At 46.9% G+C, this 15,454-nt stretch overlaps 1 protein-coding gene across 1 annotated transcript; it reads right to left on the bottom strand.

Annotated features, from left to right (window-relative positions):
- Positions 1–544: 544 nt before the first annotated feature.
- CLDN2 (claudin 2) lies at positions 545–1,402 on the bottom strand. The gene has a single exon (XM_004685677.1). It carries the CDS (start codon positions 1,223–1,225, stop codon positions 545–547), a length of 681 nt encoding a protein of 226 aa, XP_004685734.1. The 5' UTR covers positions 1,226–1,402.
- Positions 1,403–15,454: the final 14,052 nt, after the last annotated feature.

Genomic DNA, 15,454 nt, shown 5'->3' with positions numbered 1-15,454 from the left:
GCCAGTGTAGACAGTGTGGAGTCATAAGAAAAGTGGAATGAAGGCTCCAGGGCCAGTTACTGGCCCATCAGTTTCTTTAAAGGGGGGCTTGAGAAGGTTAGCGCAATGCCCATAAAAACCACCCCTCCTCCCCGTCGCCCGGCAATGAGCTAACAGGGGTGGTTCTTGATCACACAGGGTCGTCGGGGTAGGGGAAGTTTAGGTGGAGTCCCAGGTAAAGCAAAGTCAGAAGGGAATCTCTGGAGCCTGGCCTAGAGCAGGGGCTTGGTGCTCGCAGTTGAAGGCTGGGGACTCAAGGTGAGGGGTAAGAGGGCCAAGGTGAAGGAAACAAAAGACTGGCTTGACATCTTGGCAGTTGAACCTGAAAATTGTCACAACAGCTCCCATTTCTGCCTTCGCTCGATCCAGTGGGCCAAAGTCAGTCTATCCTCAGCAGCACCTTCTGACATGATCCAGTGGCAACGTCCCTCACCTGCGCCCCGGCGAGGGGTTGTCCACCGGTTCTCACAGACCCAGCCACCCCCCAGCACTGGCCCCTGGGTCTTCACACATACCCTGTCAGGCTGTAGGAGTTAAACTCATTCTTGGCTTTGGGTGGCTGGCCAGAGCTCCTAGTGGCGAGGGGCTGAGCCTGGTAGGCATCGTAGCTGGAGCGATTGCCCTGGGATGGGCAGGAAAAGCAGAGGATGATTCCAGCTATCAAGGAAAACAGGGAGGAAATAATGCCCAGGTAAAGTGCCTCTCCAATCTCAAATTTCATGCTGTCTGGCACCAGTGGAGAGTAGAAGTCCCGCAGGATCCCGTGAAGATTCCACGCCACAGGGATGAAGCCCAGGAGTCCTCCAAGGAAGAAGAGGCCTCCTCCCACTACCGCCACTTTGTCTTTGACTTGGGAGTCTTGGCAGAAGACTGTGCATCTCATGCCCACCACAGAGATAATGCAGGCCAACGAAGAAATGGCACTCGATGTCACCATCATGGCCTGGGCAGCCTGGATGTCAGAAGGCAGGCCTAGCAGGGTGCTGTAGATGTCACACTGGGTGATTCCTGTGCTGTGTGTGGCACACTCCATCCAGAGGCCCTTGGAAAAGCCAACAGCCGTCACAATGCTGGCACCAACGTAAGAGCTTGTTCGCCAGCTGGGGAGCAGCATGGCGACCAGGGTGCCCAACAGCCCCAGAAGGCCCAGGATGTAGCCTATAAGTTGGAGACCAAGCGAGGCCATGGCACACCTCTTGGTAGACGAGACTTCAGAGCCTGCTCCCTCGCCTTCTGGCTGTAGCTCCTACTTCTTGAATCCCGGCCTCTAAGCCTTCATTTCAGAGTGCTCGGTCAGGCCGACTCCTTTCCTCCTTGCAAGTGTCTGTGGGTGGCTACAAGCAGGCTCAAGAAGGCATCTAGAAGACCTAAAAAAATCCATAAACCAGATTAAATATTGACCAGAAGCTTATGAGAAACCAGAAAACGCTGAATGCCTTTTGACCTTTGTTATCTTTAGAAATAACACATGAGAAAGGGGGAAAAAAAAAAAACTTTGAAAGTGGAGCCAAAACGTCATTGCCTCCTGCGTAGGCACATGCCTCAGGTTGGCAGCCAGACAAAGCCAGAGGCCAGACAGGTGGCGGCTTTCCGAGAAGGTCGCGTTGGCAGTGGCAGTTGGTGTGGCGGTGTTAGCTCTGGGTCGGGCTGTTGGCTGGCACAGTTTCATCTCCAAGGTCTGCTGTTTAATGCCTTGCCCAGCAACAGTGCCCTGGGGCCCCTCAATTGCAGACTGAGGCCAAACTCCAGGATACCGGCTCAGGGGGCGGTCCTAGGATATAACTTTGGACTCCGAGTCATCAGATGTGTCTCGAATCTCCACGGGCCTAGAGAGAAGTGGTCGCTAGCCCTGGCTGCCCAAAGTGAAAAATCTACTCCAGGGCAGGCTGGAGTAGCTGATAAAGGTCTCTGTCTACTTGTGCATTCAGGTCCTCTCAGTTCTGCCCAAATTCCCCTCCACAAACTAGCCTAGGACCTCCTGTGTCATAACACCCAGACATTTCCAATCTGCTTCCCCTACTTGATGTCCCCATCACCCCAAGGCTTACAGATGATATGGGAAGACTCTGGATGGAAGGTTGCCCCAGGTTCTGAAAGGGGGCCCTGAAATTCCCTTGGCTATTTAGTGGTCCTAGGGTGGACAGAGAAAGGGGCAACGATGCTGGAAAAAAAGCCTTCATAAGAGGTCCTGAGCCAAACCTTTGGCATTTCAGAGTCCTCCAGGATGTTGCTGTGTTCAAGGAGACCCCACTTTTCCCAAGGTTAAAGAGACAAGGGCACATCCATCCCAGCCTCCACAAGAGCTTCCAGCCCAATACTTTATATCTGGCTATTTCATCTCAGCCTTCCTCAAGATTTCTCTTTCCCTATTCATGTCTTAAATGTGAATATTCCCTGGAAGTCCATGCTTTCCTCTGACCACTCTGTTCTTGGCAACATTTCCACCCCTGACTTAATCTCCCACCTAGCCACTGTATCCTCTTCTAAATCTGTAGCCCCAGGATAGAAGACCCTGCATTTCACGAGTGCCACAGCAGTCACCTATTGGTAGTAACCAACCTCTCCCCGCGCCCGCCCCTGCCCCCCACCCCCCAGCCCCAGACAGCTTTCTCCTGGCTTCCCTGCAGTCAGGGAATGATAGCATACTCCACCCCTCGCTCCACGCCTCGCTCCAGCTGATCCTTGACGCCACTGGCACCCTCCACAGTCACTGTCTCGGTGAAACGCCCTCCGATGGCACCCTTCTCTGCAGCCCCACAGCCACTGCCCTGTTCTAGGCGTCATCAGCCTCCCTTCCCTGAACTGTAGCAGTGACTTAACTGATCTTACTTCCAGTCTGGCCTCTTCTGATTCATTGCCCACACTGTTGCTAAGGTGATGTCTCAACACATTCACCTGATCAAGTCACGACTCCACATAAAACACCCAGGGGCTCCCCATCAGTTAGGATAGAGTCCAGACCTGTTTGAACCCTAAGGACTCTCACACTTTATCTCCTGCCATTCCCCTCCTCATACGCTCGCTGAACACCTGCTGAACAAAATAACTCTCAGTTCCTCAATCACATCACGTAATGTTGTCTTTTGCTGCTGACCTGAGCACAGGTCTCTTGTTGCAGGTAGATTCTGTCTGTTTAATATCTTCTCACCCTTTAGGGCTCAGCTCCGGGGTTTCTTACCCTGACCTGGACCAAGTGCCCCTCCTCTATGATCTTACAGTGTTTGGTTTTTTCTTGCCTCCACAGTAACAATAGACAACAAATCAGCACCAATAATATGGATAATACGATAATACGTAATAAGGATAATGGCAACGTATACTGTCTGGCACTTCCTATGTGGCCATTATAAGCACTTCACATGTGTTAACTCACCTACTCATCACAGTGAGCTTTGAAATGAGCGTAGATAATCCTGTTAATATGGACAAGGAATGTGAGGTCTGACTAGAATCTGTTGCTCTCCCTTGCAATTGCCTGTGGAAAGCCTCATTCTTTGCCCACTCGTCTCTGGGCTCCTTGGGGACAAACCCTGCATCTTATTCCTCTCTGAGTCCCAAGTGCCTTGTAATTGCACTGCCCAGAGCAATTGTTCAGATGTCTTTTAATGGATGATCTATGAACTTACAGCGACTAAAAGTGATAAGGAGGCCTGAGAGACTGTAAGGTAGCGGCTTTCTAAATGAGTCAATGACACTTCAATGAAAGCATCTAGAGCAGTTGCTGGAGAAGAAGTTTGAGAGAGGAAGGAGGAGGGAAATAAAGGAGGGAGAGGAGAGAGAGACAGAGCGAGCAGTCAGGAAGAGTGTCACCATTTTATATGCATACACATCTGTTGACTATTTTGCTAGTTGAACCAAATTCTAAACAGTTTGAGGGAAGAAACCATACATTAACCTCTCTTGTGCCTGGGCAGCATTGGCAGGCGCTTGATAAGACCGATATGACGAGCCAAAGTTGATGCAAAGCAGTGTGGAAATGGGCCAATAAACATTTGTCAGGAGGTGGGGAGGAAAATCTAGCTTGAATCTCTGCTTGTCACTTACCAGTTGAGACACTGAGCGAATCCTGTCCGGCCTGGTTTTCTCAGGGCTAACCTGGCAGAATGCTGCCTCCGGACAGCAGAGCTGCTTCTGGGGCTGTAGTGCCCTGGCTGGCTGCGCTCTCCGGTGAGGATCTCTGGTGACTACTGCACACACTTAGCACTCTGTGAGTTCCCTGTGCACCTCCCCTCCCTATCACCCTGCCTCGAGTGGCTCTTTGCAGATGGAATTCTTAAACCATTGAATATTGGTGTCCCTATGGCTTCTCCTTCCCACTCACTGTTCAACCCTTTGCAGTCTGACGTCTGCCATAACCTTCCGCTGAAAATGTTCTCACCAAGGTTAGCAACGGCCTCTTTGTCTCCATACCCAACAGCCGTAACTGTCATCTCCCTTGTCTTCTCCGTCAAACTGTCTTCTCCCTGGTTTTCTGTAATACCATCCCAGTATCCTCTCCCCCCCAAAATGATTCTTTCAGTGTCCTTGGTAACTTCCTCTTGTGGTCATTCTTTAAATCTGATTGCTCTGCCCGGGTTTCATCTAGACTTCTAAGCTTCTCATTCATATTGGCCATGTGAGCCTATCCATTCCATCCCGAAGCCAGTGACTCCTGAATTCATTTCTGTGGTACCCATCTCTCTCCGGAACTCGAGATTTGTCTAGTCGACTGCAGGGGAGTTGCCATCTGAGTATTTTACTGGCATGGCTCCTCAAGCCTCAACACGCACAAAGCTGAAATCTCTGCCCTCTTCTCTCTCCACCCCAAACTATTCTTCACAGAGTGTTCAGCATCGGTATGGAATCACCACCCAGTCGGTAACCCTAACCTGTCATTCTTGATTTGTCTCCTCTTTTGACGCAAATTAATTAGGAAGTTCTAGCAGCTCTACCTTCAAATATATGCTGAATGTGTCCACTTCTTTCCATCTCCAAGGTCCACACCTTAATCCAAACCACTCAGCTATTGCCTCTTGTCCATCTGGAAATCTCATAGGCACATCAAAGTGGCTCTCTAATGTCACTTCTGCCCTGCCACTGCAATCAATTAGCCGCCCAGTAGTAGTCAAGTATCTTTTTAAAAGGAAAGTCAAATCCTAAGTGCCATTTGACCCCTCTGACATGCCTTTCAAAACTTCATGATTCATTGCTTTGAGGATGAAGCTCAAATTCTCTCGTCCAGGAAATCAGAAAAGCTCTCATGCTCTGACCCTTCTTTTATTCCCAGTATCACCTCTCACCAGCAACCTCCAACCTCATGTTTCTTGCCCCCTTCCAGCACACACGCAGTCCAGCCACACCTGAGCCCTTGAGCGCGTCTCTGGACTTGCCCTTCTCCGTGCCTTCACGCCCATCAACGACCGCTACTCCACCACCCACTGTTTGCTTCAGGACTACCTTTCTTTGGAACCCCCTTTGGGCTCCTTTTCCCACCCAGACTGAGTTAAGTATTTTCCTTTGTACTTCCTTTATATTTGGCTTTTCAGTGGGCGTGGGTGAGCTACCTTGGGGTTCTCAGGAAGAAGACCTCCTGCCTCCCAGAGGAACAGCTCCTGCTTCAGCCTTCCTGGGTTGGCAGCAGAAGAGCCCAGTTTGATTTCCCATGGGAGCCAGTAGTAGCCCCAAGAGGTGATTCTCTCCCCAGAGCCAGTTCGACTTAGCAGGAGTGAGTAAGAAAGCAGTTTGGGGCAGGGGGAAGGCAGAATAAATAAAAAATGTCATTGCCGAGGCTGGGAATCTTTAGAGAGTCTGACTTGGCATAGAGCAGGAGGAAGAACAAGTTGTTGGAGCTTATTCAATTGGGAGAAATGACCCAATGGGAGTCAGCTTTCAGTCAGGGTCAGGAAGGTAGGAGTGGACAAAAATAGCAAGTGGTTGAGTAGTGGGTCAGGTTAGGTTTTGTTTTTGTTTGTATGATGAGCAATAAAGAAATGAGAAAGAGTCCCCCGCTGAGATTCGAAAGAGTAGCTGTTTCTGGGCTCTGTCTGGATCTTGTTGATGGGCTCCTTAACTTCTCCAGGCCCTCATTTACTCATCTCCAAGGTACTGAGTCTCAAATGAGCTAAGGGGGAGGGGAGGGAGGAGGCCATGTGGACAAATGTGGGGCTGAGCAACTATTAATTATTAGAGCAGGCAGCTTTCAAAAAGACTCCTCTTGGAGGAATCCTCCTAAAAATCAAGTCCTGGCTACTTTGGAGGAACAGAGAACTGCAAACTTTACCAGCTGAACTTGTCTTCTGGGCTTGGAGCCAGCACGGCCCAAGGGCTGGGCAAGAAGGCTTCATTTAGGATCCTTACTTAATCTTCCTTAGGGGAGGGATTGAAACTGCCAGAGCGGATTAGGAAGGTCAAGACTGACAGCAGCTCCAGAATTAACCCGTTCCTGCCTGAGGATTTGCCCTGCCAGCTTTCCCTTTTCTTCCCAAGAAATCGTACGTGGTACCCCTTCGTTAGGCACACTGCAAAAGGAGCCGCGTGCTCATGCTCAAGGCCAGGCCCCGTGCAGCATTCTGGGGATGAAGGTGGCCTCCTTTCTGATTCCCTGGACTCCCGGCTGCTCACAGGAACCTGAGACTTGCTTCCCCTCACACCTCACCCCCAGCTATTTTAGGCTCTAGTCGAGGCAAAGCCACCTTGTTAAAGCCCTGCATTTGGAGAAGTTGGTCCTGGGAGTAGCTGTCTGTCCTTCTGCATCAATTGATTGATGATGGCTCAGAGAATTACAATGGGATTGAGGGATTTTCTACTTGCTTTAAAAAGTCTAATATTATTTCTGTTGATCAAAGTAAAGGACTCTGACTTTAGAACACTAGAAAACACGGAAAGGCAGAATTTAGAAAACAAATATCACCTATAATTTCTCCAAGTTATCTATTGTTCATGTTTTGGTTCCAACACCATTCTAACAGTATCTCCTTTTTGTCAATTAAATTAATCTCTCATTAAGAAATAATTGACATGTAATAGCATTTTATTTTTAGGTGTACAATATGATTTGCTAACATATTTACTGCAAAATGAGCACTGTAAGTTGAGGTAGCAACGATTTTCACACACTATTTTTTCTTTTCTCTAGAATTTTCTAGAATTTTAACATCTAGTCTTTTAGCAACTTTAAAAAAATGCAATATAGTATTAACAATAATCACCATGCTGTCCATGACACCCCATGACTTATTTAACTGAAAACTGGAATTCAGTCCCTTTGTCCCCCTTCACCCATTTCCCCACTTCCCCTTCTCCTCTTCCTGGCAACTGCCACTCTGCGTGTTTGTGACTATGACTTTTTTTTTTCAGGCTCCACATATAAGTAAGGTCATGCAGTATTTGTCTTTCTCTCTCTGACTTATTTCGCATAATGCCCTCACAGGCCATCCACGTTGTTGCAAATGGCAGAATTTCCTTCAGGGGAGGAAACTTGCAGACCACTAATGGGGAGTTCTTTCCAGGCTTGCAGGGGAGTCATGACTTCCAAAGAAATCTACCTGTTAGCTGCCTGCTCTTCATGTCAAGGAAGGGACTGGAGAAGGAGCGAGGGAGCACCCCTTAGCAGTCCTTCCACAGCCCTCCATGGTCAGACAGAGGGATTAACGGTAGCTCCTTTCTTCCTATGACTTTGTCAATCCTTTGACCCGCAAAAACTCCATCCAGAAATTATTCTCTGATTTAGAAAGTGCTTCCTTTGACCCTGTATTTTCAAAGACTGGAAACGTGGTAGCCTTGAGGACCCAATGCTTCCAAGAACTACCGGAACTTTCCCTTCCGTGCCCTTCCCTCCAAAATCCAAGATGGCTCAAGCTCACTGCACCCTGGCAACAAGTAGCACCAAGCACCCACCTAGGGGGCCTCAAAGGGCAACAAACAAGTCAGAATTGAGAAACTTACGAAGTAGTTCTTTTGCAGAGACTTGGAGGAGATGGATGGCCCTGGAGAGGAAGAAAGGGATCCTGAGGAGGTGAGCAAGGTGCAAGGGGCCCCCGGTGGAGGTGATAAAGGATTTCTAATTGTTAGCCACAGCTTTGCAAAATCCATCTGCAAATCTCACCCTTGGATCAGAGACTTATTACAGATCAGAATTAAACCCCTGGTGGCTATGGAAGACTGAGGTACTAAAAAAAAAACTTTGGTGAGTTTTGTGTTTTTTTCCTGTCAAAAACTCCAGCTGGGCTTTTGTGCAGTGACCTCTGTGAGCCCAGGAGAGGCCTTGGAAGGAGAGGGGTTTGGCCCAGGGAGGAATTCAGAACATTCCAGCTTTAGGGGTGGGGAGAAAAGGGGGCTCTGTTTCTCCCACCTATTAGATGTCCCTGGCCCAAGGCCCTGAGGCACAGCAGGAAGTAAGTCTCATAAACACAGCCAGTGCTCAGCAGCCCTGTTCTGCCAACAGCCCTGCGGGAGTCAGCCACCCAGCCTGGTTCCCCAGTCGCCCCTGGGTCTACCCTAGCCCCGAGTCCCACACTGAGACTCAAGGGCAAATGTGCCTACTGCAGATCTGACTCTGGGGGGCTCAAACAGCAGCTCCCTGCAAAGAGGATGAGGCAAGGACCAGCACCCTGAGCCTCTCTTTGGTACCACATACAGTGGGGGTCCCCTGACTAAGCCCATCCATAACCTGTCATTTGAGCCTGTCAAAAGTTCTGTGGAGGGTCTCCCTGGTGGCCTAAGCCTGAATTTGATCCTTGATCAGGGAGCTGACCCACATGGCTCAACAGACCTCTCCTGTCTCTCCCGCTGCTCCCCTCAGCAGTGGATTTCACTTGTTTTGCCTGTTCTGCTCCCCACTCTGTCTCTGGTGAATCCTCTCACCCACTCGCCCCTCTGGCCTGTACCCCAGTTCATCTACACAAAAAAATGAAAGTTCTGGGCCCTCCCTGGGGGCGCAGCGGGTTAAAGCACAGCACTGAGAATCTAAAGCCGCTTCCGCATGAGTTCTATTCCCGCCTGCCCCGGAGGTGACCACATGGCGTGGCAGACCTCTCCTGACCCGCCTGCTGCTCCCCTCAGCAGTGTACTTCCTCGATCTGCCTGTTCTGTTCCCCACTCTGTCTCTGGTGAAACCTCTCACCGCCCCTGAGTCTCTGGCCTGTACCCCAGTTCTGTATGCACAATAAATAAATCTTTAAAAAAAAATGAAAGTTCTGTGGAATGGCCTGCAGCAATTGGATTTCCTCTCCAAATGGAAAAAAAAAAAAGCTTTCTATTTTTTTTATTGATTAGAAAAGTAGTGGATACTGTTGCAAAGAATTCAGAAAATAAAATGTAAAGAACATAGAGACCAAATATCAAAGAAGAGTAAAAAGAAAATAGAGGTTAATGCTACCCGCAAAAGGTATAATGTAAATTGCTATAGACATTTTTGATACCATAGACGACATGAGTAGAAATATTTTTACAAACTTGAATGGTACTATACGCTATATAATTCTGTAACTTTCTATCATTTCTGTAGTTACAGAATGATATGATGCTAACACGGTCCATTGCCATGACCCTATTTCCGTCTCAATTACGCCACTGATGTACATCAGTCTCAATGCTGCCTGGTTTTCTATCCTATAGAAATATCATTCATTAAATCATCAATGACCTTGTTATTTCCACTTTTGCACTATTATAACCTACCATCTTTGTACAATGACACTGATACATTTTTAGGAATAGATTTGCTAAGTCAACGAGCATACGTGCTTCAAAGGCTAAAACAGAGAGGACAAAAGTAAAAAATTATTACTGTTTCCAGATGAGAAAGCCTTAACCTAAAGAAAAGAAGTGAACGCGTTATCCAGCACTCCAAGGTGAGCAGTAACTGTGAGGTCCAGAAAATTGTCTCTAGATAATCGGGTTCAGCAAACTTCCAGGGCACACGCTGACTCCCACAACAACTATTCCCATGCAGGAATGAAACAGTCAGTGGCCACTGTTCACCGAACACTTTCTAGGGGGCAGGCACAGTGCTGAGGGTTTCACATGTAATATCTTGCACAGCAGAGCGCCACGCTCGGGCACCACGCTTGGTGTTTGGCTCTTAATCATTATGCTCTACTCCATGTTAAAAGTAATAACAGTGGGCCCTCCCTGGTGGCACAATGGGTTAAAGTGCAACTATGAAGTTGTCTGCAGCCACTGCAGCATGAGTTCCATCCCTGGCCAGGGAGGTGACCCACATGGCGCGGCAGACCTCTCCTGACCCACCCACTGCTCCCCTCAGCAGTGTATTTCAGTCAATCTGCCTGCTCTTCTTTTTTTAAAAGATTTATTTATTTATACATACAGAACTAGGGTACAGGCCAGACGCGGGGTGATGAGAGGATTCGCCAGAGGTAGTGTGGAGAGCAGAAAAGGCAGATTAACAGAAATAAACTGCTGAGGGGAGCAGCAAGCAGGTCTGCCACATGTGGGCCACCCCCCTGGCAGGGGATCGAACTCCTGCTGCAGTGGCTGCAATAACTTCATGGTGCTGTGCTTCAACCCATTGCACCATGAGGGAGGGCCTCAGATCTGCCTATTCAGCTGCCCGCACTGTCTCTGATGAATCCTCTCATCCCCTACACCTCTGGCCTATACCCCAGTTCTCATATGCATAAATAAATTTTTAAAAAAGTAATAATAATAGTAAAGCAAACAGTCAGATTTGTTGCCTAGTAGATTCAATGAAGCAAATCAGTAATCCTCTTCCTTCCTAAGATGGCCTACATCTGCCTGGCAGCCTGAAGGGCTGCCGGTCCCTTTGCAGTGCTCCTGAGCAGGTGACTCTGCAGGGCGCTGACTCTTGGCAGGCTGGGCAGCCATGCCTCACTTCAAGGCCAGGGGGTCTTTGGGCACAAAAGCAAGCAAGACCAAAGAGGTGAGAGGGACATTAGGCTGACCAGCTGTCAGCCGGGGCAAGTCTTTATATCTGCTCTGTCCAGGCTTCGCCCAGTCGATTTCCCACGGCTGGCAAATGAATATGAAAGCATTTGACAAGTAGAACATGCTGGCCAAAGGCACAGTAGGACGTGTTGTAGAGGAGCAACTTACCAGTTGACGGCGATTCTCTATGGTTGAAATTAGGAGAAGCAGAGACGTGGGGGCAGGTGCCAGGGCGGATGAGGGCACTGTGTTGGCAGGATGTGGTTACCAGATTGGCAATCACTCAAGGATTAGGTTCTTATGCTGTTTCCTACAGGTCAGCACTGTCAGATCCTGGTGGACTTGTGCCAGAGACTATGACTCCTCAGTATCGAGTCCAGGAATTCCTGAGCAACCTGAGATGCAGAGACTAGACAGGCAGGGAAATGGAGAGGGATCTGAGAGAAGAAAGAACAGCAGCTTGAGAAAAGCAGTTCAGGTGAGCGGTGAGAGAATCGAAGGTAGAAACCAATGGCCTAAGAAGAGGTGGGTTAGGAACAAGCAGGAAAAAAAATAGGAGAGGGTTTTCTGAGGAAGAGAATCTAAGAAAGATCTGACTTAAAGCAAGGTCTGAAGGAGAGGGAGGAGATGGTCTTATGAAAAGAAGACTCTAGTAGAAATATGAGAGTTTTTAGAGGTGAAGGGGCAGGGCTGAGAGGATTATGGGAGAAGGAGTTAGGGGCTAGGGCCAAGGGGAGTAGAGAGAGCTCAAGCCAGGAGCTTATTACCAAGATCACAGAGGACCCCCATGTCCCCAGTGTAAGTGGACAATGGGCACTTTTCCATCCTCAACTTCCTTGACTTCAATACAACATTCAGTGACCCCCGATAACTGTGGCCCACATGTTCCTCTTCTATCTTGTTCATTGACTCCTCCTTCTCTGCCAGCCCCTCAAATGTGGTTGATTCTTAGCAACCGGACCCAGATCTTCTGCCCTTGTGACTTTGCATTTCCATGTAGCTCCCATGGTGTCAAGTGATCTCTAAATAATTATCTGCCAAGCCTTTTCTGTTCTCCAGACCCTTATATACTGACACCTCCATTTATTTTGCTCCAAAGCATCTCAAACCCAATAGGTCCGAAATTTGTATCCTGGGTTCCCTTTCAACTAAAACCAATCCACCTTCTGTCTCCATTTGAGAAAATCAGTTTAAGCCAGAAACTGCAAAGTTAGATTTAATTTCATTCTTGTCTCTTTTGCTGACCCTTTATAACTCTCCTTCACGCTCATTCCCTCCACTCCACTCCTTCTACTCTCCTTCCCTCTCCCCTTCATTCCTTCCAGTCTCACCTTCAAAACAGCTCTTTTAAACATGTACTGGTTTCCCATGTAAAAATGGTAACTCCAGTGCCATATCTCTCAAAATTTGGAACTCCAGACCCTTTTATACTTTTTAAAAAGCTTTATTTATTTATGCATACCGAACTGGGGTACAGGCCAGAGGTACAGGAGCAGTGAGAGGCTTCACCAGAGACAGAGTGGGGTGCAGAACAGGACGACTGGCGAGGTACACTGCTGAGGGGAGCAGCGGGCGGGTCAGGAGGGGTCTGCCATGCCATGTGGTCTCCTCCGGGGCAGGCGGGAATCGAACTCATGCTGAAGTGGCTTTAGCTTCTCGGTGCTGTGCTTTAAACTGCTGCACCACCAGGGAGGGCCCCCTTTTATACTTCTTAAAAACTTAGGAAACGATTCCAGTTTCTTTCAACTAGTAAATGGACAAACAAACAAGCACAACTGTACAACAGAATACTACTCGGCAATAAAAAAAGAATTGAGGGCTCTCCCTGGTGGCACAGTGGATTAAAGCACAGCACTATGAAACTAGCCCGCAGCTGCTCCAGCACAAGTTCAATCCCCAGCCAGGAAGCTTACCTACATGGTGCAGCAGATTTCTCCTGTCACGCCTGCTGCTCCCCTCAGCAGTGTACTTTGTCAATCTGTCCCCACTCCGTCTCTGGAGAATTCTCTCACTGCCCTAGTACCTCTGGCCTGTACCCCAGTTCTGTATGCATAAATAAATAAGTCTTTAAAAAAGAGAATTGATACACACAACTATATGGATTAAGCTGAGTGAAAGAAGCCAGACTAAGAATGCTGCATATTGTCTGATTCCATTTATATTATAGTCTTGAAGTGATAAAAGTATAACAACGGGGAACAGATAAGTGGTTTCAGGATTTGAGAGTGGCAGAGGGGTTGACTACTATGGCATGGCCTAGGGAATTATTTTGGTTGTTGGAACCATGATAGTTTTGCATAACTATACATTTGGATTCATGGAACTGAACACTTAAAAGAATTCTGCATCTTTCCACATTTTGTCACACAGAATAGTAAAAGGACATGTATGTGTATTTAAGTATAAGTAATAAAAATGTATTAGTTAAAAATTATTGAAGACTCTGGGCCCTCCCTGGTGGCGCAGCGGGTTAAAGCACAGCACTAAGTAGCTAAAGCCACTTCTGCATGAGTTCGATCCCTGCCCCGGAGGTGACCACATGATGCGACAGACCTCTCCTGACCCGCCCGCTGCTCCCCTCAGCAGTGTACTAAGTCAGTCAGCCTGTTCTGCTCCCCACTCTGTCTCTGGTGAATCTTCTCACTGCCCCTGCACCTCTGGCCTGTACACCAGTTCTGTATGCACAAATAAATTCTTTAAAAAAATAATTTAAGACTCCAAAGCGTTGTCATTTCTAGAGTTATCTCTATCAATATTTACCATATTAGAAAGTAGGCCCCAAAATTTATAAAAAAAATTGTAATTCAAAATCACGAATAACTCATTGCTCGCAAAAATTAAATAACATACTTTGGAAAAATAATTTTTCCAAAACAAAAAAAAAAATTAGCAATGGCTTTGCATTGCAATTTTGTAAATCTTTTCAATATCTGACTGAACAAGAAACCACTGGATTCTCACATTGAATCTGTTGAAATTTGTTGTTTTTGTTGAAGGACAAAAAGAAAATCCAGTCTCACAAAGATATGTAGTTAGAGAAGGGGATTATTTATAGGTTTTTAAGGCAAAATTCTAATAATGACCCCCAAATTACCCTGGCCTGTGTATAAATTCCCTCCTTTTTGCAAGTGGATGTTTATGATGTGATAGCCTAACTCAGGATTATGTTGGCTATATGGAAATGAGAAATTATCCAGGTTGGATCACCTGAGTCCTTTCAAAACAGAGTGCTCTATCAGGTTAGGGACAGAAAGAGCGTTAAAGAGATTCTAAGTGTGAGAAGCACTTGGCATACCCTTCATAGGTTGACAATGAAAGAGGCCGCGAGAAGGAATGTGGGTGCCTCTAGAGGCAGAGGGGCCTGTGGAGGACACTGAACATTGCAGTGAGGACCTAACACCTACAACCTGAAGGAAGAGTGTTTTCTAACATTCTGAGCGAATTTGGAATCAGATTCTCACTCCCCAGCCCAGATCTCCAGATGATAATCTAGTGCAGTCAACACCTTGACTTCAGCCTTGTATGACTTCAAGTAGAGAACTCAGTGAATCCACCCGGCCTTCAGACCTACAGAACCAGGACAGAACCAAGTAAATGGATATTGGGTTAAGTTTGTTAAGCCTGTGTTGATTTGTGAGGGCAGCAATAAAAAATGAAAACTGTGGATTTTCCTCTTTGATACTACTCCTATACTTCACAAGTGGTATTTCCTTGATGTTTATTTGCAACATTAATCTGAAACCATATCAACTGAACCTTTCACACTCTGTTAATTCTGCTCTATCTAGCTCTGTGAGTGGATCTATTATCCTTGCATTATTTTGCAACATCACGCATTAGTCATTTGGAAAATATTGGCCCACCCAAATATACGGATCTTCTAATTGTTGACTCATTTCATAATTATACAATATAAAAAAACCACATGAATTAATATTACTACTAATCTTATCGAAAAGTCTTTAGTGTATTGAGAAACACTCTAGTTCACAGTGGTGCCTACAGGTTTTCCAAAATTCTATTTTTTTTTTTACTTGAAAGGTTAAATTTTATCATACATAAAATGATTATCAATTATTTTATATAACATATCACTATTCACTATCAACAATGCTGGCCATATACCCAAGTCTGAATAAACATAGTTTGTCAATTGCTCTTTCAAGGTAAAAAAAAAAAAAAGTATTACATGAGAAACTTGTTCATATAGCTTGCAATTCAGTCTCACAGGTATTTTTTTCTCATGCTAACAATCATCTTTACTATTTTGCACATACCCTATTAAAAAGGTATGACCTCAAATGCTTAAAAATTAATAAATTTAGGGCCCTCCCTGATGGTGCAACGGATTAAAGTGCAGCACTGCGAAGCTATCAGCAGTCGCTTGGGAACGAGTTCAATCCCCAGCCATGGAGCTGACCCACATGGCATAGCAGAACTCTCCTGTCTCACCCACTGCTCCCCTCAGCAGCGTACTTTTTCAATCTGCCTGTTCTGCTCCCCACTCTGTCTCTGGTGAATCCTCTCACTG

The sequence above is a fragment of the Condylura cristata genome, unplaced genomic scaffold, assembly GCF_000260355.1.
Source record: "Condylura cristata isolate star-nosed mole 26May11 unplaced genomic scaffold, ConCri1.0 scaffold00019, whole genome shotgun sequence".
NCBI lineage: Eukaryota > Metazoa > Chordata > Mammalia > Eulipotyphla > Talpidae > Condylura > Condylura cristata.
Note: the sequence above shows the minus strand (reverse complement) of the source record. Positions and strands in the feature narration are given on the sequence as shown.

Excerpts from the sequence above, each read along its gene's own strand:
- CLDN2 (XM_004685677.1), bottom strand. The coding sequence starts at position 1,225 with ATGGCCTCGCTTGGTCTCCAACTTATAGGCTACATCCTGGGCCTTCTG.